Genomic DNA, 22139 nt, shown 5'->3' on the forward strand with positions numbered 1-22139 from the left:
TTAACTGCTAATAAAGCATACAGATATGGGTGTCTGGCATATAGTTGGATGCTGCCATGGCACTAAGATACATTTCTGCACTTACTCTCCTGAATTATTGTATTGGCTATTTAAGCAAATTATCCCAAAAGCTTAATGCCTTAAATAAAAAAGCATTCTAAAGACTGCTGATCTTGGCTGGACTCTAATATCTCTGAGACCTCTGGACAACTGGGTTGGTTACTCTTTGTTCTATGTTGTCTTATCTCCAAGCAGGCTAGATGGGGGATAGCTGTTCTCAGGGCAGAGGCCAGGGTCTCAAAAGAACAATAGAAATAACTTCCCAAGCTTCTTTAGCCCTAAACTCAGACATAAAAGTTACATCTCCTGCAGTTTGTTGGCCATGCCAAATCATGTAGCCATCAGAACTAAAGGAGAGTGAGCGGGAAAATAGTCCCTACTTCTTGATGGAAGGAGTTGCAAAGTCGTGTTGCAAAGGATATGGACACTTGGGGAGAGGAGGATTGTATTTGTTCAGTATCCCACAGCAGTAATCTGTATTCAGAAGCATCACCTGGTGGTATTTTTCAGGACTCAGAAATGGTGATGGATCTATTACTGATGGTGACTTTTTCCGGAAGACTTCTGAGCAGCTGGTGCAGTACATGAACTCAGGAAACTGGTTATTGCATAACAATTTTCTGAAGGAAGAAGTAGTTCAGAGGTTCTTACACCTTCTTTCTTCTCTGCAAGGTATTTTTCTTCACAACTTTCAGCTGTGTTAAAGATGATTTATGCTAATTAAAAACATTCTACTAGTAGGGTTGAGTGTGGTGGTTCGTGCTCGTCATCCCAGCTCTTTGGAGGTAGAGACTGGGAGGATGCTCATTTGAGGTTCATATAGGCAAAAAGTCAGAGAGATTTCATCTTAACAGATAAGCCAGGTAAGATGGCATGTGCATGTCATCTTAGCTATATGCAGAGTTTAAGTAGAAGGATCTTGGTTTGAAGTTGTCTCAGACCAAAACACAAGAACCTATTAAAAAATAACTAAAGTAATAAAAAGGGATAAGGGCATGGCTCAAGAAGTAAAAAAAAAAAGTAGACTGACTGTTTAGCATGTACAGTGTCCCATCTTCAAACCCCAGTACTTCCCTAAACCAAAACAACCACAAATAAACTTTTTGCCTAAGGGCTAGGGCTATAGCTCAGTAGTTAAACAGATGCTTAATATGCCTGAGGTCTGCGTTTGAACTCCCCAGAACCACAAAACAAAAACAAACTTTTACAATATCTTTATTACTTTATACAAATGAAAGTAATGTAGATATATGTAAAATACTTAACACAGAAAGTTCTTCAGTGAAAAGTGATTTTAGGTTGTGTATCAGATCTTTTTTTTTTTTTTTTTTTTTGTCGGTCGTGGGCTTGAGCTCTGGGCCTCGGAGCTATCCCTCAGCTCTTCAGCTCAAGGTGAGTGCTCTACCAGTTTGAGCCACAGCGCCACTTCCGGTTTTTTCTGTGTATTTGGTGCTGAGGAATAGAACCCAGGGCTTCATGTATGCAAGGCATGCACTCTACCACTGAGCCATCTTCCCAGCCCCTAGATCATAATGTTTTGAGGATTGAAGTTTTGCATTTGAGTTTTGGCTCTACCATTTGCTTAATCTGTGATCTTGGGCTAGTTTGTTACATCCTAAACTTTAGTCTTGCCATCTTTGCCTCATCTAGGGACCAATCTCAGGAAAGTGTGGAAGTCCAGCACTTAGTCTGTATATAATACTCATTAACTATTAGGACAAATGGAGACAAATTAGGTTGTTATGATTGGCTTTTCTTTTTTGTGTAGGAGTATGTCAAAGATAAGTGGCCCACTCAAGACTCTCTTGCATGAGATTTATTAGATGTAGACATTCTGTACAAACTACTTCTAGGGAGCCTTTGAGTATTTTTTAAAAATTAGCATCAATTAGTTGTGTGGGAGCATACAATGCTTCTTGATCAGAATCACCCCTTTTATCAGTATCTCTTTTCCCCACTTTCTAAACTAATCTCAGCAAACTTACTTGTTCTCTTTTCATATATGCACATTAAGCATTTTGACCCATATTTACCTTATTTCATCATCTCTGTTTACCTGTTCCCATAACTAGTTCCTCAGACAGGACGTGTTCCAGCTTCCTAATATACATTTTTGTTAAAATGCAAAATCAGTTATTCAAAGTGGCTTCACTATAGTGTCTCACACATGCATATATCATACTTTTAGTCAGATTGATGCATATGTATAAGACACTGTATATGTTCATGTATGTTTATTTTGGGTCTAATATCCACAGATGAGGGGAGAACCTAGTTTACTTTTCTTAGTATGGAGGTTATCCATCTGTTTCCCTGAAAGTGATATAATTTCATTCTTCTTTATGGCCAAATAATACTCCATTCTTTCTCTGTGTGTGTATGTGTGTCTGCATGTGTGTGCCTGTGTATCTGTGTATATTTGTGTGTGCATCACGTTTTTTTGATCCATTCATCAGTTATAGGGAACCTGAGTCATTTCCATAGCTTGGCTATTGTGAATAGTGCTTTAGAGAACATGGGCATGCGGGTGCTCCTATTGTCTCATTCCTTCTTGTCATTGCCCAGGAGTGATATTGCTGTATTGTAGGGTAGTTCCTTTTTTTTTTCAGTGCTGGGCCTGGGTTTGAATGCAGGGCCTGGGCACTATCCTTGAGCTTTTTTTTTTTTTTTTTTTTGGTTAAAGATTTGCACTCTGATACTTGAGCTACAGCTCCACTTCTACTTTTTGGCAATCAATTGGAGATCAGAGTCTCAACAGACTTTCTGCCTGGGCTGGCTTTGAACCATAATACGTAGAGCTTAGTCTTCTGATTAGCTAGGAATACAGGCATGAGCTACCAGTGCCCAGCTTCGTTTAGTTTTTTCTTTTTAAATATATTTTTATTTTCTTTAGGTAGTTTTACAAAAGAGTTGCCATTCAACAGAGCAGTTTATGAATACAGTGCTTCTTGATCAACGTCACCCCTTTTAACATTCTTATACATGCTTCCAACCCCCATCTTCATTTGCTTTTCTTAATTTTTAGGTTGTGTTGAATTTTTCTGCCATTTAACAAAGCAGTTTATGTGTACAATGCATCTTGATCTGTGTCATCCCTTCAACATCTTCACCTCCCTTCTTCCCATCCTTTCCCTTATTTTCCTTAGTTCTAGGGCATATACAATGCATTAGTGCCTGCATTCTACTCATTTCCTTCATTCATTCTTCTTCCTCTCTCCTCTTGATCCCCTCCTACCTCACAAGTACCTATTTCCTAGTACTCATTTTGTTTGGCTTGGATTTAGTCTTTCTAAAGAATTATACTATTTGTGTTCTCTATAGGTTCTACTACACTTTATTTATAACTGCTTGGACGCCACCTTGTGTACTTTCTTGTACACACATTCTAGTCTATAGGCACATTCTAGTTCCCACTAATGAGGGAAGCTGTGCTTCTTTGGGTGTGGTTTACTTCATTTATAATTCTGTCCAAGTCTTGCATTTCCTTATGAATGGTTCAATGCCATTCTTTCTGATGTATGAGTAGAATTCCATGGTATACATATATCATATTTTTTTGATCCATTCATCCATTGAGGGGCATCTGGGCTGATTCCATATCTTGGCTATGGTAAGTAAAGCTGCAATAAACATGGTTGTGGTGGCTTTGGTGTATCCTTGTTTGTGCTCTCAAAGAAACAATAACCCAATTAACAAATGGGCTAATGGCTTACAGATTTCTCAGCAGAAGAAGTAAATATGGCCACTAGATAATGTTCATAAAGGAAATGCAAATCAAGATAACACTGTGATTCCATCTCATCCCAGTTAGAATGGCCATTATCAAGAAAACTAACAATAACATGTGATGGTGGGGATGTGGCCAAAAAGGAACTCTATTACACTGTTGGTGTATTCCACTCTGGAAAGCACTATTGACAGTCATCAGAAACTACATAGAATTACCATGTGACCCAGCAATTCTACTTCTGGGCATTTTTCCAATAGAGCACAAACAAGGATACTTCTTTTAGTTTTTTAAGAAACTTCTATACTGTTTTCTGTAGTGGTTGCATGAATTTACATTCCCACCAGCAGAGTATAAAAGTTCCTTCCCCTTGCAAGCATTTGTTATTGTTTGATGATGGCCATTCTTACTAGGGTGAGATGGAATCTTAGTGTCATTTTGATTTGCATTTCCTTTATGGTCCTGGATGTTGAGTGTGTCTTTGTATATTTATTGTCCATTTGTACTTCTTTTTAGAAGTATCTCTTCAGTTCATTTTCCCCTTTATTACTTGGATTATTGATTCTTTCACATTTTACAGTAAGATTTTTTTCTATTTCCTGGAAGCATTAGGATTCTTGATCCACTTTGATATATTCTTTGATCCACTTTCTTTTCTCCAGTGTACATTTGGGGTATAGGTGCGTGGATTCCTTTCTGGCCCTTCTAATTTATTCCATTGATCCTTAAGTTCTTTTTCTTTCCTCTTGCCTATACTTTGATGTTTTTGTTATGGCTCTGGAGTGGTAATGGTCTTCTTTTTCTCCTTTTCTTTTTGTGATCTAGATATTGAATTCAGGGCATTGCATTTGCTAAGTACATTGCATTTGCTAACCATTTGAGCCATAGTCATTTTATTTTTATTTTTCAGATAGATACTTATGCAATTGTGCCTGGGCCTGGACTTGAACTGTGATCCTTCTATCCCTGCCTCCCAAATAGCTGGAATTACAAGCATATACCAACAGGCAATACTACTTCATTAGTTCCCTTTGTGTCTTTATGGTTTGTGTTCCCAGGCTTTTTGTTTTTCTGAGAAGGATTATGTATATTGATAAGGGTTCTTCTTTCTTTGACTAGAATAATTTTTGTTCTTGCTCATGTTTTTTGCTCTCTCTGTCTTTAATGACCTTCCAGATCATTTTTGAGTTGAATGGGTTTCCAATCATTTAACTCTTTGGTCTCTCTTTCCCTCAATTTTTCCCTTTCTTTTTTTTTTCTGTGGATCTTTAACTGGCCATATTGTGAAATACCGGAAGTGAGTCATATTGGCTTAATTGTAAAGCAAAAAAGTGATTTTTTGATCATATGCTAGAAAAGTCAGAGTTGGCTTCATTATCACTGGGACTCATCCTCTTCTTATTTTTAATTCATCTGTCCTCAGTTTTAATCTCACACTCTCAGTGGAAACAAATCTAGGTAAGTATCTACCTGTGACTTAGCTAGCATTTTTGGACTTATGTGCCTATCCCACCCTCCACCCAAATAATTTGATCAAAACTTCTATCTTCCCTCAGAACCAATACCTTTTAGTAGGAGGTTTGGAGGTCTTGATGGGTTTAGGCCCAGATTTTATGTTGCCTATCCTTTCTGCACCCCAGGAGGTGTGTGGGAAGGTAAGAGTATTGTTACCAGAGATACATGAACAGATTCTGGGAGTTAAGGCTGCAAATCTCTATCTAAAATGTTTGCTTTTGCATTTGTATTCTAATCCTTGATTAAATAGGATGATAGACTAGACTATATTTAACTTTTATTCTTTAAAATTTGGAAAAGATGAGAAGCAAAATTTAGCAAATACAAAATAAATTTCTCTTTTTAGATAATCTTTGACTTCTTTCCATCTGGTTTTTCCCCTTGCTTTCTTGTTGGTAAGATTGTCTGACCAAATACAGAATGTCCAGTACAGTTTGAATCCCAGATAAATAATATTTTTAATATAAAGGTGACCTGAATATAGTATTAGATATACTAAAAATCCATTAACTTGAAATTCAAATTTAAGTGATGACCTATATTTTTATTTTTTATATTTTTATCTGCTAAATCTTGCCTTCTATTTACTGAGGATCTATGTTTTTCCTTTAAAATTATCTTTAAATAGTTGTACAAAGGGGTTTCAATTCAACATGTCAATTTATGAGTACAATGTATCTTAATCATTGTCACCCCTTCCATCATTTCACTTTCTTAGGATCTAATTTTTGAATTCCCCCCCTTTCACCAGCAGTATGAAAAGGCTAACCATTACTGTGTTTCTAGAACTCAAAGATCAGATGGAAATACAGGTCAGATTACAAAATTAAGAATTGAGGGATATATCATCTCCTCTTTGTTACCCTACCACTTGACTTTTTAATTATTCTATGTTGTCTCCCAGTATTCCATAAGTTTATAAACAAGGTATAATATTAATATTGTGAAAATTTGAGTCAGAGTTTTACCTGACAAGTATTTGTGCCAAACTCAGGCATTGTGCTTTCAGACACAATCATTGTTTTTCTGTCTCTGGGGCAGAAGTTCTGTGTTCTCCCTAGGGGGGTTTTAACCTCTAGAAGTTTATGAAGTCAATGTGTATGCTGATGTTCATTTGTTGTTAAGTAACTTGCCCAAACTAATTAGGTACTTGTTTAGAGTAAGTAAAAATGTTTATTTTAAGAGCTTTAAGCTTTTTAGTGTTCAGAAATATTGGCTGTAATCTATGTTGAGTTGAAGTTGGGAGAGGAAGAGAGAAATCATGTGAACTTCTTTTAGAATGTGTTTTATTTTTATTTTTGAAAGAAATTCCTCCTGATTTGATCTGTGACATTAATCAAGATTGTGCCAACACCTTCATTAAGTTCTTACTGGAAAACCAGAAATGGCCTGAAGTACTTTTGCTGCTGACTCGAAAAGTGAGTGGGGAGCCACCACTGGGAGATTGCCTCATCAAAGACTGCAACCTTTCAGACTTGGACATTTGCACAGTCATCCCCCACCTCAGTGCCTGGGACCAACGGAAGACACAGCTGCTAGGTTGTCTGATAGACAGTGGAGGTAAGAAGGCCTGGATGAAGAGCATTAAGGAGTTGTCTTGGAGTTGTCTAGGGTACAATTTGGTTTTCCCTTGCTTTTAGAAACATTATGAAATTCTGCCTCATTGTCTCCCTTGTATCTTCTTGTTTTGAAACAGTGATGGAGCTAACGCCTCATAATGTCCTGTAGAAACCCTACATTTTCCCCTGAATTCCATTAAGCCTTGTGTCTTTCCCTCTTATGTAGGAAACAAGTTATGTGGAGGGTCCTTGGCTTTGATTCAACCCATAGTGGTTAAATCCATCTGGCCTCTAACTAGACTTTTCCCTGTCTTGGATATATTGTGTGGCTCTTCGTAATTCTGTGCCATTCTTTTCTAATCAATAGATTAGAATTTGAAGCCTGATTTTAGAGAAATAACTAATTAGTTGCTGAGTAGAAACATCTGCTGCTTTAATCAGAACAATCACCAATGGCCAGGTATATATCTAGAGTATGTAGATACCTTGGTAGATTGAATTTCATTTTTAAAATAACTTAAAAACACCAGCCTCCTGCTACACTCACCCTCAGCATCCCTACTCATCAAACTACTACTTACTGTATGCCCTTGGCCATGCTGTTCATGCCTTTACCTCACTTAGGAAACTGGAATATAATAATTTGTCTTTCTTACAGCTGAATGTTAAATGAGTTAATGTTTTATAGGATCTTAGGAGAGTACCTTAGCTCTGTGTTTTTTACTTACTTTTTCTATGAAAAGAACTGTAGCATATTGGGTTTCAGCCTTTAAAGTGCCACCACAATATAAAGCCTTTACCCACAGTGTAAATAAAGCCTTTATATAGGAGGTAGATGGAGTGCGTTATACAATTTTTTTTCATGTTCCTTCTTTACATGCAGAGCTACTTTCTTTGCTTCAAAACTATTGCCATAGAATATATAGTTTGTTTTTTGTCTCAGCCAGCACTTACCAAGCATCTCCTAGGATCAAATGCTAGGAACCAGGTCCCCAAAGGCACACAGCTGCTTTAGGAATACAGGAAGAGTTGCAGAACTACTGGGTTGTACTGCCTTCAAGTGGAGGCTAGGGAGGCTGTAGTGCAGAGGGATGTGTAGATTGAGTTCAAAGGAAGATGGTGTAGGGGGTTGAGAGGTATCAAGGAAGATGACTATGAAGGGTAGAAGCTTAGTAGAAGCAGAGGATTAGCAAGTATGCTCAAGTGCTGATTACTGACTATGCTAAGAATGGTGTTAGGAACCATTAGAGTGTTCTTTTTTGTGTGCTCTGTCCTTTCCCCAGTGAAGCAGTTTATGGTATGAACTAGAGTCCTGTAGTGGGATAAGAAGATAGGACAGGAAAGGTGAGAGTGACATGGCCCATGTATCCCAAGAACACTGGGAGGGATGCTTCCCAAAAATGGTGGTAGTAGAAGCAGTGGTAGTAGTAGTCAAGTCAGCAACTTAATGGCAGGAGCAACCTCCTCACCTCAATGAGACAGGCTCTCTTCCCAGGGACAGATCTCATGGTACCATCTCTTCTGCCTTTTTAGCCCTGCCAGAGGGCCTCCAGGAGAACCAGGGGAGGCCACTTCTCATGTGCCTGAGACACAAGGACTTTGAGTTGGCTTTTCTTCTTTTGACCAAGGGTGCAGACCCCCGTGGTATTTCTCTCACAGAAGGTGATACTCCCTTACATGCTGCACTCCACATCTTTCTAGATATCAATGGTAAGCTCTATTCTATATGCAGTCTTTTTTCTTGAGGCAGAAGCTGGATATTAGAATTGATGCTTTGCTTTTTGGTCTTGCCATTTGGGAAAAAGTTTTCTGAAAAAAGATCAGTTCTTGTTCATACCTGCCCATATCTTCTAGCTTCTCTCTCATAACATGAGGTCGGGGGGGGGGGAAGTGATCAATATGGTGAACAATAAGTAGATGCAATGAGGATTTTTAAATTCCAAAGTTGCTTGTCTGTTGCTGATAAATACTTCCATTTATTTACATCATTTTCAAGAATCAAATTCAAAAAGGATCTTGCTCTAGAATATCATAAAGTTAGTTCAGGAGGTACTATGACATTTGGGCTGGGTAATATTTTTAAGGAGCTTACTTGTGCAAACCAGGCTATTCAGAAGCATCCCTGCCCTGTACCTATTGGCTGCCAACTTTCCTGATTGTGACAATTAGGCTGTCTCCAGACATAGTCAGAAGTCCCATCCCATGGGTCAAGTCACTTTAGTTGAGAGCATTGAGTTATTTAATGGGTATCAGATCCTTGGAGGATGTCAGTGTTATAAGTTGACCTCTCTCAAACCCAAAGTCTTCTATCTCCTGAGAAGAATGACTCTACATTCACAGTATTTTTTTATCTTTCAGCTGACATTGGCTTTAACTTCCTCAGTCACCTGTTGGACTTATTTTGGTCTAACCCTGCGGAATTTTACTACCTGAACCCGAATATCCAGGATAGCAATGGGAACACACTGATGCACCTCCTCTTCCAGAAAGGCATGCTGAAGCGTACAAAGAAGCTGGTCGACTTGCTGGTGAAGTTTGACATCAACTTTAACCTGAAGAACAAAGAAGGCAAAGATGCACGGTACCGGATTAAGAAGAATGATGCCCTGCTTTTGGCCTGGAACAAAGCACTAACAGAAAGCAAGCGGAAGAGCCGGCAAGATTCTGCTGCCCACTTTGGGAAGCTCTCGAAGCCTTCTGCCCCTTGTCATATGTCTCAGCTCAAGTCCCAGGGTTCCTTCAAGTCACTACCATGTGACATCTCTGCTAGAACCCTCTCTGCAGGAGCCACAGTTTCTAATATCTGGGAAATTCTCCCTGATACCCAGGTGGGCAGGCAGGATCCTGAAGCTACCAGGCCCCTCTCCCTGAGAGATCGCCTTGTGCAAGACATCACAGTTTTGATTCAGCAGGTTGAATTGGATATGTCTCTCTCAGAGGACTGCCCTCAGCACTCTGAGCCTCTTGAGGTAGGAACTGGCATGAAAGGAAAGAAAGATAAACTCCAGCAAACTTCGAATGTGGGAAGTTCTGATTGTAGTAGGAACAATTCTGCTGTCCCAGAGGCCAAGGAAGGAGCTATTCAGGTAGGCTCTGGGGCCTCACAGCTTGTTCCTAATGGTAACAGAGGGAGGGAGGGCAGTGATGACCAGGACAACCAGAGCATGCAAGACATTGAGGATTGCCTGCAGGACTTTGATAACATGACCTGGGAGATCGAATGCACTTCAGAAATGTTAAAAAAGCTGTCCAGTAAGATGATGACCAAGGTCTTAAAAAAGAAAGTAATCTTTACCATCCAGCAGCTGGGTAATGGTGAGTGGACCCAGAGCTTGCAGAAACGACTGAAGCACTCTAAAGGAGACATCCAGCTCTTTGAAGCAAAGCTGGACAGAGGAGCCCGGATGCTGTGGGAGCTTGCCATTGACTTTTCTCCTAGATGTAGTGAGAACCCAGAGAAGGTTGTTGCTACAGATCGGAAAACATGCTCCATGGAGAAGTCAGGAAGAGTCTACACAGAAATCATCCGGATCTGGGACATTGTCTTAGATCATTGCAAGCTTTCAGATTCCATCATGGCCATCTGTAGTGCCTACAACCGAGGTTTGTCCTGTGTCCTGCGTAAGAAGCTAAAGGGTATCAACAAAGGCCAAGTGTCAGCAAACATGAAAATCCAAAAGCGAATACCTCGCTGCTATGTGGAGGACACAGAGGCAGAGAAAAAGAGGCAGTACGTGGATCCTGAGTATTTTCCACCGGCTAGTGCTGTGGAGACAGAGTATAACATCATGAAGTTCCACAACTTCAGCACCAACATGGCCTTCAACATCCTCAATGATATGACAGCAACCATGGAATACCCCTTCCGAGTGGGCGAACTTGAATATGAAGTGATCAACCTCAACCCCAGGCCACTGGAGCCCATCATCCTCATTGGGAGGAGTGGCACTGGGAAGACAACCTGCTGTTTGTACAGGTTATGGAAGAAATTTCACACTTACTGGGAAAAAGCTGATCAGGCAGGAAGCCCATTGCTGGCCAAACAGGTCTTGCCAAAGAGAAAATTAGAAGAGGACCCTGGAAAGGAGGACCCATGTAAGGAAGAAAATGAAGAAGAGGAATGTTTTTTCAAATCGGAGACAGTAGAAAGCATACATGAGAAGCAAGAGAGTGAGTCTTGTGTAGCAGGAGCTGGAGTGGAGCTTGCAGAAGGTGGCCAACTGGAAGAAGGGTATGTACCAGAACATCCCCAACAGCTGGAGCATCTACACCAGATATTTGTAACCAAGAACCATGTCCTATGCCAGGAAGTACAAAGAAGTTTTATTGAGCTTTCCAAGTCTACCAAGGCCACTAGTCACTACAAACCACTGGATTCCAGTGTCCACAAACTTCAGGATCTGAAGGATGAGAACTTTCCTCTGTTTGTTACTTCCAAACAGCTCCTTCTTTTGCTTGATGCCTCTCTACCCAAACCATTTTTTATGAGAAATGAAGATGGCAGTTTGAAGAGAAGCATATTGGGATGGTCCACACAGGAAGAGTTGAATATCCCCATTTGGCAAGAAGATGAAGAGGAGGCTGAGGCAGATGGGGACAATAGTGAGGAGGATAAATCTGCAGAAGCACGTTCAGGTGACAGTGATCCTCGGATATATGTGACATTTGAAGTGTTCACTAATGAGATATGGCCCAAAATGGTCAAAGGAAAAACTTCCTACAATCCTGCATTGATTTGGAAAGAAATAAAATCTTTTCTGAAGGGTTCTTTTGAAGCCCTTAGCTGCCCCGATGGGAGACTCACTGAAGAAGCATATAAAAAATTAGGGAGGAAACGATCCCCCAATTTCAAGGAAGACCGGAGTGAGATCTACAGCCTCTTCTGTCTTTATCAGCAGATCAGATCCCAGAAAGGGTATTTTGATGAAGAGGATGTTCTGTACAATTTGTCCCAGAGGCTGTCAAAGCTCAAGTTACTCCCTTGGTCCATCCATGAACTCTATGGTGATGAGGTTCAGGACTTCACCCAAGCTGAGCTGGCACTGCTGATGAAATGCATTAATGACCCAAATGCCATGTTCCTTACTGGAGATACAGCCCAGAGCATAATGAAGGGTGTGGCCTTCCGTTTTAGTGATCTTCGATCTCTGTTCCACTATGCCAGCAGAAATACGGTAGATAAACAGTGTGCTGTTCGGAAACCCAAGAGGATCTACCAGCTGTACCAGAATTACAGGTCTCATTCTGGTAAGTCTAGGCCTTTGGCTCTCCTGCTGGTGAGGTGCTTTGGTATTGACCTTGAGCTGCTTTTGAAGCTGCGGGCTAGCTCTTGTTATATTTTTGCAACTGAAGTATGAGACATGTTTTGGAGTTGTTAGTATATGTTTGTGAACAAGAGATCTTTCAGCTTCTGTGACCGCTCATTTGTAATTTAATCATGTAAGATGTGGTTAAGTAGAAGTCGATCTTTAAATAGTCATATCTTAATGGGTTTCACATGACATGAAAACATTTCAGAGGAACATTTAAATCACTTTCAAACTTACTTAATCTATGTAAAATAATATGCCAGTTATAGGTCATTAATTCTTAAAGCAGCTGTTCTCCAAAAGAGAAGCAAAAATGGTGATGGTAGGAGATAGCACACACTCCAGTGTTTTTAGTGTTTTTCTCAGTTATGCCTTTTCTCTGTGCCAGGCATGATGCTAATCAGTTCACAAACAATAATGACACTTAGTCTTCACAACACTACAAGGTAGACAATGTACCAGTTGTAGACAGGAGGAAATTGAAGCACAAAAGGTTTAAGTAATATGACACCAATACCGGAATATTTCCTTCATGGTTTTATAGATGCTTACAAATTCTTATCCTATATCCTACAACTAAATAATCAAGAGTATTACTTTAAGGTCATGCCATACGTATCTTTCTCCAACTGTGGGGTTTTGGCACAGCGAGGGTTGGGTCGGGGGGAGCAGAGGAGGTGCTGAGGCTTTGGTATGTTAGGTAAGTGCTCTACTACTATGCTACACTCATACCCTTTACTTTTGGAGAAAGTGTCTCAAAAAAGTCCTTGGCTAACTGTAGACTCTTGAATCTTTCTGCCTCTGTCACTAGAAGGTTGGAATTACAGGAATGTACTACCATGTTAACACAACTGTATTTTTTGCCAGATGTTGTGTTATTGAAACTTCTACAGGTTGATAATATGGTGTTCTAGTTCATACATCTCTAGTCTGGTTAGCATTACATTTTATGACTGTACCATTACATTTTATGACTATTCTCTATCCATTTTCCAGTTGTGGATATTAGGTTGCTATCAAATTCTTAGTGTGACATGATTCTGGACTGTAACTTCTTAAGCAAATCTTTTTGAATCTATAGTGTATTCCCAGATTTGTTCATTCCTGTTTTACTCCTAGTGAGTGTAAAATGACATCTGTCAGTGATTTTAGTTTTTGCTTCCTTGAGATAAGGACTCATAATGTGTTTGTTTACTGGACCTGTATTCTTCTGTGAATTGCTTGTTCTTATTCTTTGCTTACTTTTCTAATGGGTTGTTTTCTTATTGATTTATAGGATTATTTACAAATAATCTTTTAAAATCCTTTGCTGATTTTATTTATTGTAGCTTCTTCTCACATTTATTTCCTTCTGATCTTTTTAAAATGTGTATTATACCTGGCTATTACATAATATTTATTGATATATAGTGAATAAATATTGTTTAGTAGATATTTCCCCTATATGTTAGTTTCTTTTTTTTGTTAGATGTGAGGCTTGAACTCAGGGCCTGAGTTCTGTTTCTGAGCTCTTCCACTCAAGGCTAATGCCTTACCACTTTGAGCCACAGTACCACTTCCAGCTTTTTCTGTGTAGTTTATTGGAGATAAGAGTCTCATGGACTTTACTGCCTGGGCTGGCTTTGAACTGTGATCCTCAGATATCAGCCTCTCCTGAGTAACTAGGATTATAGGTATGAGCCACTGGAGACCAGCTTTTAGTGTTTTGTTTTTTTTAGACAGAAATTCTTATAGCATAAAAGTCACCCATTTGAATTGTTCAACTGGTGATTTTTAAAATGTTCACAGGAATTTAGCCATTACCATTACCTAATTTCAGAACATTTTCATCACCCAGAAAGAAGCATCATAATTTAGCATCCACTTCAGATCATCTTCCTCACACCTCAAGGCAAAGAATCACTTATCTATTTCTATTGATTGGCCCTGTTGTAGACATTTCATATGAATGAAATAATATAATATGTGCCACTCATTTATCTTTTACTTAAGATAATGTTTCAAGATTTATCATGTTATAGTATATATTTGTACTTCATTCTTTTTTCTTGATTTAACTGTCTTAATCCTTGAATATAAAAAACTATCTACTTTCTTGAGTGATATTCAAATGGGTTCCAGTTTTTCACTACAATAACGTTTTATGACCTTTTCTGATTCCCTAATTAATGCAAGACTGGTTCTTACTAACTTTTAATGATTTGCTTAAGTTCACCAATCAATTTCTCCTAATACTCACAATGTTTTCTATTATGGGGTTTGAACTTAGGCCTTCTGTTTGCTTGTCTTGGCTGGTCCTCTACCAGTTGGGCTGCCTCCAGCCAGACTTTTTGCTGGTTAATTGCAGATGGAGTCTTGCAGGCTTTTCTGCCTTAGTTGGCTTTATACCTTGGTCCTCCAGATTTCAACATCTTGAATAGAATTATAGATGTGAGCCATTAGGTGCCTGTTTAGATTGTATTTTTTAATAGTTGTGATATTTGATAATAGCATTAGAGACACATAGGCCATTTCATGGTGTTCTGCCTTGATCATTGCAATTGATTTGGTGTTAGGCAAAGGGCACAAGGCCCCCAAGAAGTAGAGAGATGCAGGAAGATCTAAATTTTGATTCCATCATTTGAGGTTTTTATTAACTTTGGAAATCCCATTTATAAAAGTGTGATTGTCTCTCATGATTGTTGTGAGGATTAAGTGGAAGATTTTCATGAGAGTGACTGTTGTATGGTAAGCTTTAGTCAGTGTCCCTACAGAGCTCAGATAAGAAATGAGACCATAGGAAAAGCTGTTTGGAATTTTTTTTTCCTGTTCTGACAACTATTCTTTGTGTAGTCTTCTCTCAGCTAGGTGTAAACCTTGAGGAAAAGAGCAGTAAAGGGCTTGGTTGTTGTCCCTAGTTAACATCTATTACTGCTGGTACCATGGAAACCAGTGCTGTGTAAGGGCCAATCATGTTTTCTTATCACATTCTATCCTAGTCCCTTCTATGGGCACAGTAACAGCTCTAATTTTTTAGATTACATTTCTGCCTTGACTACTTTAGAAGGTAGTTTTCTATAAAATATGACTATAAGTTGGGAATGAGGTCACACAAACTCAGCACAGCAACATATTTATGCCTTCAACCACTGTACCTAGATTAGTGAGTCACAGTGACAAGCAAGTGTGGACCAGAAATTAGCTTACAACTAATATACTTCTAGGGCCAATATTGTTTCTTTTTTTTCCCCAATATTGTTTCTCAGGAAGAAAACAGCAAAACAATTTCTGAAGAACAAAATAACTGAAAAAACACAAAAATCCTCAGACATGTTGGCAGTATCTGACATGTATTTTCTATTTTATCTCAGGCATCCTCAATTTGGCATCTGGAGTGGTAGATTTACTCCAATTCTATTTCCCAGAATCTTTTGATCGCCTTCCAAGGGATTCTGGCCTCTTTGATGGTCCCAAACCAACTGTCCTGGAGTCTTGTAGTGTAAGCGACTTGGCAATTTTGCTACGAGGGAACAAAAGGAAAACCCAGCCTATTGAATTTGGTGCTCACCAGGTGCGCTTCTTGGTATTGTATATTTCAAAAAATAAAAAGGGAAGTTTGCAGTTTGAAAAAGATTTGAGAGGGTATATTATTCTGTAAGGCAGAATTCAGTAACCTCTAACCAAGAATAGATGAGTGACTAAATAGAATTAACATTTCTAAGGTCCTAGTTGATTAAGTTTATTTTGGCTAGTTCTCTGTAAAGATGTAGCCTATGTCCTGCTGGAGCTTTACCATTTAAAAAAAAATGAATCTGATGCTGTTTTGTTTTGTTTTGCTTAAGGTAATACTTGTTGCTAATGAAATGGCAAAGGAGAAAATTCCAGAAGAGCTGGGATTAGCTCTTGTGCTAACTGTTTATGAAGCAAAAGGATTGGAATTTGATGATGTCCTTCTTTACAACTTTTTTACTGATTCTGAGGTATGTCATACTGAATTCTTTTCAACAGTCCAAGTCTATGTATTAGCTGAAATTGTACTCTGGGAAAAAAAATTGGATCCAAGGCAAGAGTTTATTTTCAGTGCCTATTTGTGTTTTGGATCAACAGTCTGTTTATTGTATAGGTTGCATATTTAGATATGGATTTTGACAATGGGTTGCTTTACTGTATGGCATGAGCTAGTTCTCCCTGTGCTTTCCACTGGCTCTCTTATATTCATGCCCAGTTTGTTATTACTGTTATGTTTAGTTCTTGGGGATACTAAAGTTGGAGCAAGTTGTAATGAGAGGATTACAAACGAAGTTAAGGTTAGTAATATCCACTCTGTTAGAACAGAACTGGATATGGTCAATTCATAAAAAGACAACTCCTGGAAGCAAGTGAGTCTTGGTTCTTGCCTGCTGAGTCAGGTAATGTGGGGCGAAGGCCAGCCATCCCTGCCTAAGAACCCTTATCTGGCATGGCTTCACTATTGCTGCTTGCAGATCATGGCAGCTAGAGTCCCTGGATTGACTACTAGTTACCTCTGTGTTAGTCATTGCTTTAACATGGCTCCTGAATCCTTATGATGGTTTTCCTACCTATACTTAGTTTATTTTTTTTGGTAGAGCCACCAACTCAAGACCATTCTCCTAGGGTTTTAGCAACTCTTTTCTTTCTTTCCTTCCTTCCTTCCTTCCTTCCTTCCTTCCTTCCTTCCTTCCTTCCTTCCTTCCTTCCTTCCTTCCTTCCTTCCTTCCTTCCTTCCTTCCTTCCTCCCTCCCTCCCTCCCTCCCTCCCTCCCTCTCCCTCTCTTTCCTTCTTTCTTTTTCTTTCTTTCTTTCTCTCTTTCTTTCCCTCCTTCCCTCCCTCCCTCCCTTCGTCCCTCCCTCCCTCCCTCCCTCCCTTCCTTCCTTCCTTCCTTCCTTCCTTCCTTCCTTCCTTCCTTCCTTCCTTCCTTCCTTCCTTCTTTCCTATAGTGAGTCCCTTATTTTTATTGTTAAGTAGTTGTGACTCATTTCTTTTATCACCATCTTTTACTGTGGACTCAGATGGTCTGTTAGCTATGTTGGGGAATATTAGCTGTTGGGAACTTAGCTGTCTGTGTCTTGGTCCTTCTTGTATATTATTCCTATTTCATATGGTACATACTGGAAAAGGTTGCTTCTTATCTAAGTCAGAAGCACTGTTGGTTTTGGCATCTTAAAATCTGCTCCAGAGCTGACCTTTTAAATAAAAAAATTACTTTTTTCCTTGGCCATTTTAATGCCACATTTTCCTTAATATCTATAGCTAGTTCTGCAGGGCACTTTACAGTTTATGCAGTATGTTTTGTCAGTGTGTTGTCTTACTCCAGCAGTCCTCTGAGGTTACGTGTATTTTTTTTTTTTTTTTTGGGTCTGGTCGTGGGGCCTGAACTCTGGGCCTGGACGCTGTCCCTCAGCTCTTCAGCTCAAGGCTAGCGCTCCACCACTTGAGCCACAGCACCACTTCCGGCTTTTTTCCTTTTGCTTATGTGGTGCTGAGGAATCGAACCCAGGGCCTCAGGCATGCAAAGCAAGTGCTTCTACCACTGAGCCAACTTCCCAGCCCGGTTATGTGTATTTTTGTCACCTTCATTCTATAGAATTAAGCAGAAGGTATTGAGATTAAGTAAATTGTCCATAGTCATAATACAGGTAGCAGAGCCTGAAGACAAACTCAGATGCTTTCAGTACTGAACATCTTTCCTTTTTATTCCCTTTCTTTTAAAGCTTCGCATATGAATTGTCTTCCAAAGTCTTTCACAATGAGTATTTCATTGTCATTTCTTTTTTTATTGTGAAAATATTGTACAGAAGGGTTACAATTACATGGGCAAAGTAATGAGTACATTTCTTACCAAGCATTGTTGCCTCCTCTTTTGTTTCCCCTTCCCACCCCTTCCCATTATCATTGTCATTTCTATGTATACCCCTTTTCTACCGAATTTTTCAAATAAAATCAGAAAATACATATCCATAAGAATTTGGGGATTCTCTCCAAATGGATGAGTGAAGGTAATTGGAACCATAGAGCTTTTCTCATCCTCCTTGTTTGTGTTCCAGGCATGCAGGGTCTTGCAGCATCTGTCACCTAGGCATAGGATTGCCATGGACACTGGTGAAGGAAGATCCTTATTGCTATAGTGTGTGATTTTTCTTTCTAGGGGATCTATTTTGCCCGTTCAACCACATTACTATGGTAAAGGTATAAGAAGTAGTCACAACAATCCTTTTGCTTGTAGGATAGTGCCTCATCTTTGGAGAGTGATAGACTAGTTACTCTCAACTACCTTGGATATTTGGGACAAGAATTACCATTTTTTCTGTGTCCTGGAGTTCATTTCCATAAATATTATTTTATATGATCAGAGGCACATAGACATTGTGCCTTTGGAATTACCGTTTATACTTCTGTCTTTCGCACTTGTGTGAATGGGATGAAAAGATCTTTGAAAGCTGAATTTTCTAATGATGGCCTTGCTAGTAGAATCCAAGCCTTTTCTTGCACAATTATTGGTCCTAAGGGAAGAATCTGGAAGACTTTTATATGTTTCTTCCCTTTCCAAAGCCCTGAAATTTTGAAAGTTCAAGAAAAGAACAGGAACAAAAACTTCAAGATATAAGCATAGGTAAGCTTTCTCAATAGGACTCCAGTTGCTCAGGAAATAAGAACAAGAATTGACCAGCAGATGCTTCATCTTAAAAAAATTTGGCACAAGACATGCTTATTGGATATAACCCCTGTTTTCACTGTATTTAGTTCTGGTATGCTGCATCTTGTATATACATTTTTCTAATTTGGGAAGGGGAAGGGAAATAACAAAATGCTGAAACAAGGATACAGGCTGACCCATTGTAACAATGAGATGTATAAAACACTATGTTGAAAAGAACTTGTAGGGGGAGGAGTTGGAGAGGTGGGGAGGAAAGAGGTGGTAGAGGAAAAACAAAGGAGGGCATAACAATGCTCGATAGGAAATGTACTCATTACCTTACTCAAGTAACTTAACCCCTCTGTACAATTTTTTTTTGGGGGGGTCCAGTCGTGGGGTCTGAACTCTGGGCCTGGGTGCTTTCCCTCAGCTCTTCAGCTCAAGGCTAGCACTCTACCACTTGAGCCACAGCGCCACTTCCTGCTTTTTTTTTCTGCTTATGTGGTGCTAAGGAATCGAACCCTGGGCCTCAAGCATGCAAGGCAAGCGCTCTATCACTGAGCCACCTTCCCAGCCCCTCTGCACAATATTTTTGCAATAAAAATAATAAAAAATATGCTTACCAGAATCAAGAGACCACATACAGAATGGCAGTAAATCATTGGCAGCTATTCCTTAGACCAAAGATGAATGTCCAGAATATATGAAGGTCTTAAAATTGTAATAATGGAAAGTTCAAGTAATTCAATTAATAAACAGAGCAATAAATTGAATAGACATTTCTCAAAAAGTACAAATATCAAATAAATGCATTTAGAAATGTGTGACATCCTTAGCCATAAGAAAATACAAATCAAAATGGCATTGAGATTCCATTCACCTCTCAGGATGACAGTTATTATCAAATAAACAATAACAAACTCTGACAAGGATATGGCAATGGGATTTGAGGGAGCCCATCATTAGTGGGAATGAATAAGTATAGTTACTATGGAGACCAGTTTGGAGATTAATATAAAAAGCTAAAAGCAAAACTACCACATGACCCTGCTGTAATCTCCACTGGACATATATCTGAAGGAATGTATCAAGTAAACATACAATAGATACACATGACCACCCATATTCATAATAACATTATTCACAATAGCAAATGTATAGAATAAGTGTGGATGCCTGTCAACTGATATGTAAAGAAAACATAGCATATATACACAGTGGAGCAATAAAGAAGAGTGAGATTCTATTGTTTGCAGGAATATAAATTGAACTAAATCATGTTGAGCAAGACAAGGCAAGCTCAGAAAGACATATATTGCATGTTTTTGCTTATATGTGAAATCTAGAGCTACAAAGGAATAATGACACAATTATAATCAGTGGGAGGGGAGTGGAGGGAAGGAGAGGGTGATGGGTGAATAATATGGTTGAAGTAAGTTATGTATGTGTATGAAAATAGCATAATGAAACCAACTGAAAACTTGAAAAAGTAAGGAGTATTGAGGGAAGGAGGCTAAGACAATGAAATAGATTGAATTGATCTAAGTATATTATATGTATTCTATGCATAAATCTAAATATTATACCCTTTGTACAGTTAATATATACAATTAAAATGAAAAGAATGCTTAAGTTAATTAAGTTAGTTTAACCATATGGTTTAGTGGTAACCTAAACCAGGTAATCATCTGTATCTATTTCATCTTTTGGATATCCTTGAAACATTATATAAATATTTTTTGTTTTTGAGCCAATCCTGGGCTTGAACTCAGGGCCTGAGTGCTGTCCCTGAAGTTTTTTGCTCAAGGCAAGTGTTCTACTACTTGTACAACTCTCTCACTCTCTCTGTGTCTCTCTCTCTCTCTCTCTCTCTCTCTCTCTCTCCCTCTCCCTCCTTCTCCCTCTCTCCCTTTCGCTTTCTCTCTCTCTTTCTTTCTCTCTTTCTCTCTTGCTGGTCCTGGGGCTTGAACTCCAGGCTTGGGCACTGTCCCTGAGCTTCTTTTTGCTCAAGGTGAGTGCTCTACCACTTGAGCCACAGCACCACTTTTGGCTTTTTTGAGTAGTTTATTGGAGGTAAGATTCTTACGGAGTTTCCTGCCCAGGGTGGCTTTGAACCATGATCCTCAGATCTCAGCCTCCTGAGTAGCGAGGATTACAGGCATGAACTACCAGCGCCCCACCACTTCTGGCCTTTGTGTGTGTGTGGTGAGTTGGAGATCAAAGTCCCATGGACTTTCCTGCCTTCTCTGACTTTGAACTATAGTCCTCAGATCTCAGCTGCCTGGCAGCTAGGCACACAGCTACTATTGTATAAAAAGAAAAGCAGTGCACTGGAGACTCATGCCTGTAATCCTATTTAGGAGGCTGAGATCTGAGGATTGTGTTCAAAGCTAGCCTGGGCAGGAAAGTCTGTGAGACTCTTATCTTCAATTAACCACCAGAAAACCAGAAGTGGCACTGTGGCTCAAGTGGTAGAGTGCATGCCTTGAGCTGAAGAGCTCAGGGATAGTGCCCAGGCCCAGAGTTCAAGCCCCACGATGGGCCAAAAAAAAAAAAAAAAAAAGAAGAGTTAACCAGCTAATGCTTACCAGACAGTATAATATGAAGTCTTTAATTAAAACAAATTGGATTCTACATGCTGCATCTAATCTTGACATTTTACATTAACTTTGCCGGGGTCTGCCAACTACAGCTTACTGGCCAAGTCCAGCCCACTACCTGTTTTTATTTTATTTTCTTTAAATTTTATTTCATTATAAAGATTCTGTACAGAGGAGTTACAGTTACCTAAGTAAGATAATGAGTACATTTCTTTTTTTTTTTTTTCGGTCCAGTCGTGGGGCCTTAACTCTGGGCCTGGACGCTGTCCCTCAGCTCTTCAGCTCAAGGCTAGCACTCAACCACTTGAGCCACAGCACCACTTCCGGCTGTTTTCTTTTTGCTTATGTGGTACTGAGGAATTGAACTCAGGGCCTCATGCATGCAAGGCAAGCGTTCTACCACTGAGCCACCTTCCCAGTCCCATAATGAGTACATTTCTTGTTGAGCATTGTTACCCCTCCTTTGTTTTTCTCCTTAAATTGTTTTTATGTAGTTGATATACAGAGAGGTTACAGTTACACGAATCAGGTATAATCGGTACACTTCTTTTTGAACAATTTTTCTCCTTTTATCATCTCTCCCAGTCTTTCGCTCCTGTCCCCTCCCATAAGATATCCAGTTCATTTTCTGCTATTTTGGCCAGTGTCTGGTGAATTTTCTTGGTCTTTGCCTCTGCAACTTTAGCCATCTATTATCCATTCTGAAGCCACAGAATTGTCACCTCCTCACAGCTG

At 39.4% G+C, this 22139-nt stretch overlaps 1 protein-coding gene across 1 annotated transcript in view; it reads left to right on the forward strand.

Moving 5' to 3' along the window:
• Trank1 (tetratricopeptide repeat and ankyrin repeat containing 1) overlaps positions 1-22139 on the forward strand; it is an 81161-nt gene that overhangs the window by 39038 nt on the left and 19984 nt on the right. Inside the window, exons 10-15 of the mRNA XM_042666428.1 lie at positions 571-732; positions 6608-6862; positions 8395-8571; positions 9220-12108; positions 15521-15720; positions 15992-16129. Of these exons, the coding sequence (XP_042522362.1) occupies positions 571-732; positions 6608-6862; positions 8395-8571; positions 9220-12108; positions 15521-15720; positions 15992-16129 (3821 nt within the window). The remainder of the gene's footprint in view (positions 1-570; positions 733-6607; positions 6863-8394; positions 8572-9219; positions 12109-15520; positions 15721-15991; positions 16130-22139) is intronic.

The sequence above is a fragment of the Dipodomys spectabilis genome, unplaced genomic scaffold (assembly GCF_019054845.1).
Source record: "Dipodomys spectabilis isolate Male_0828 unplaced genomic scaffold, ASM1905484v1 ptg000365l, whole genome shotgun sequence".
NCBI lineage: Eukaryota > Metazoa > Chordata > Mammalia > Rodentia > Heteromyidae > Dipodomys > Dipodomys spectabilis.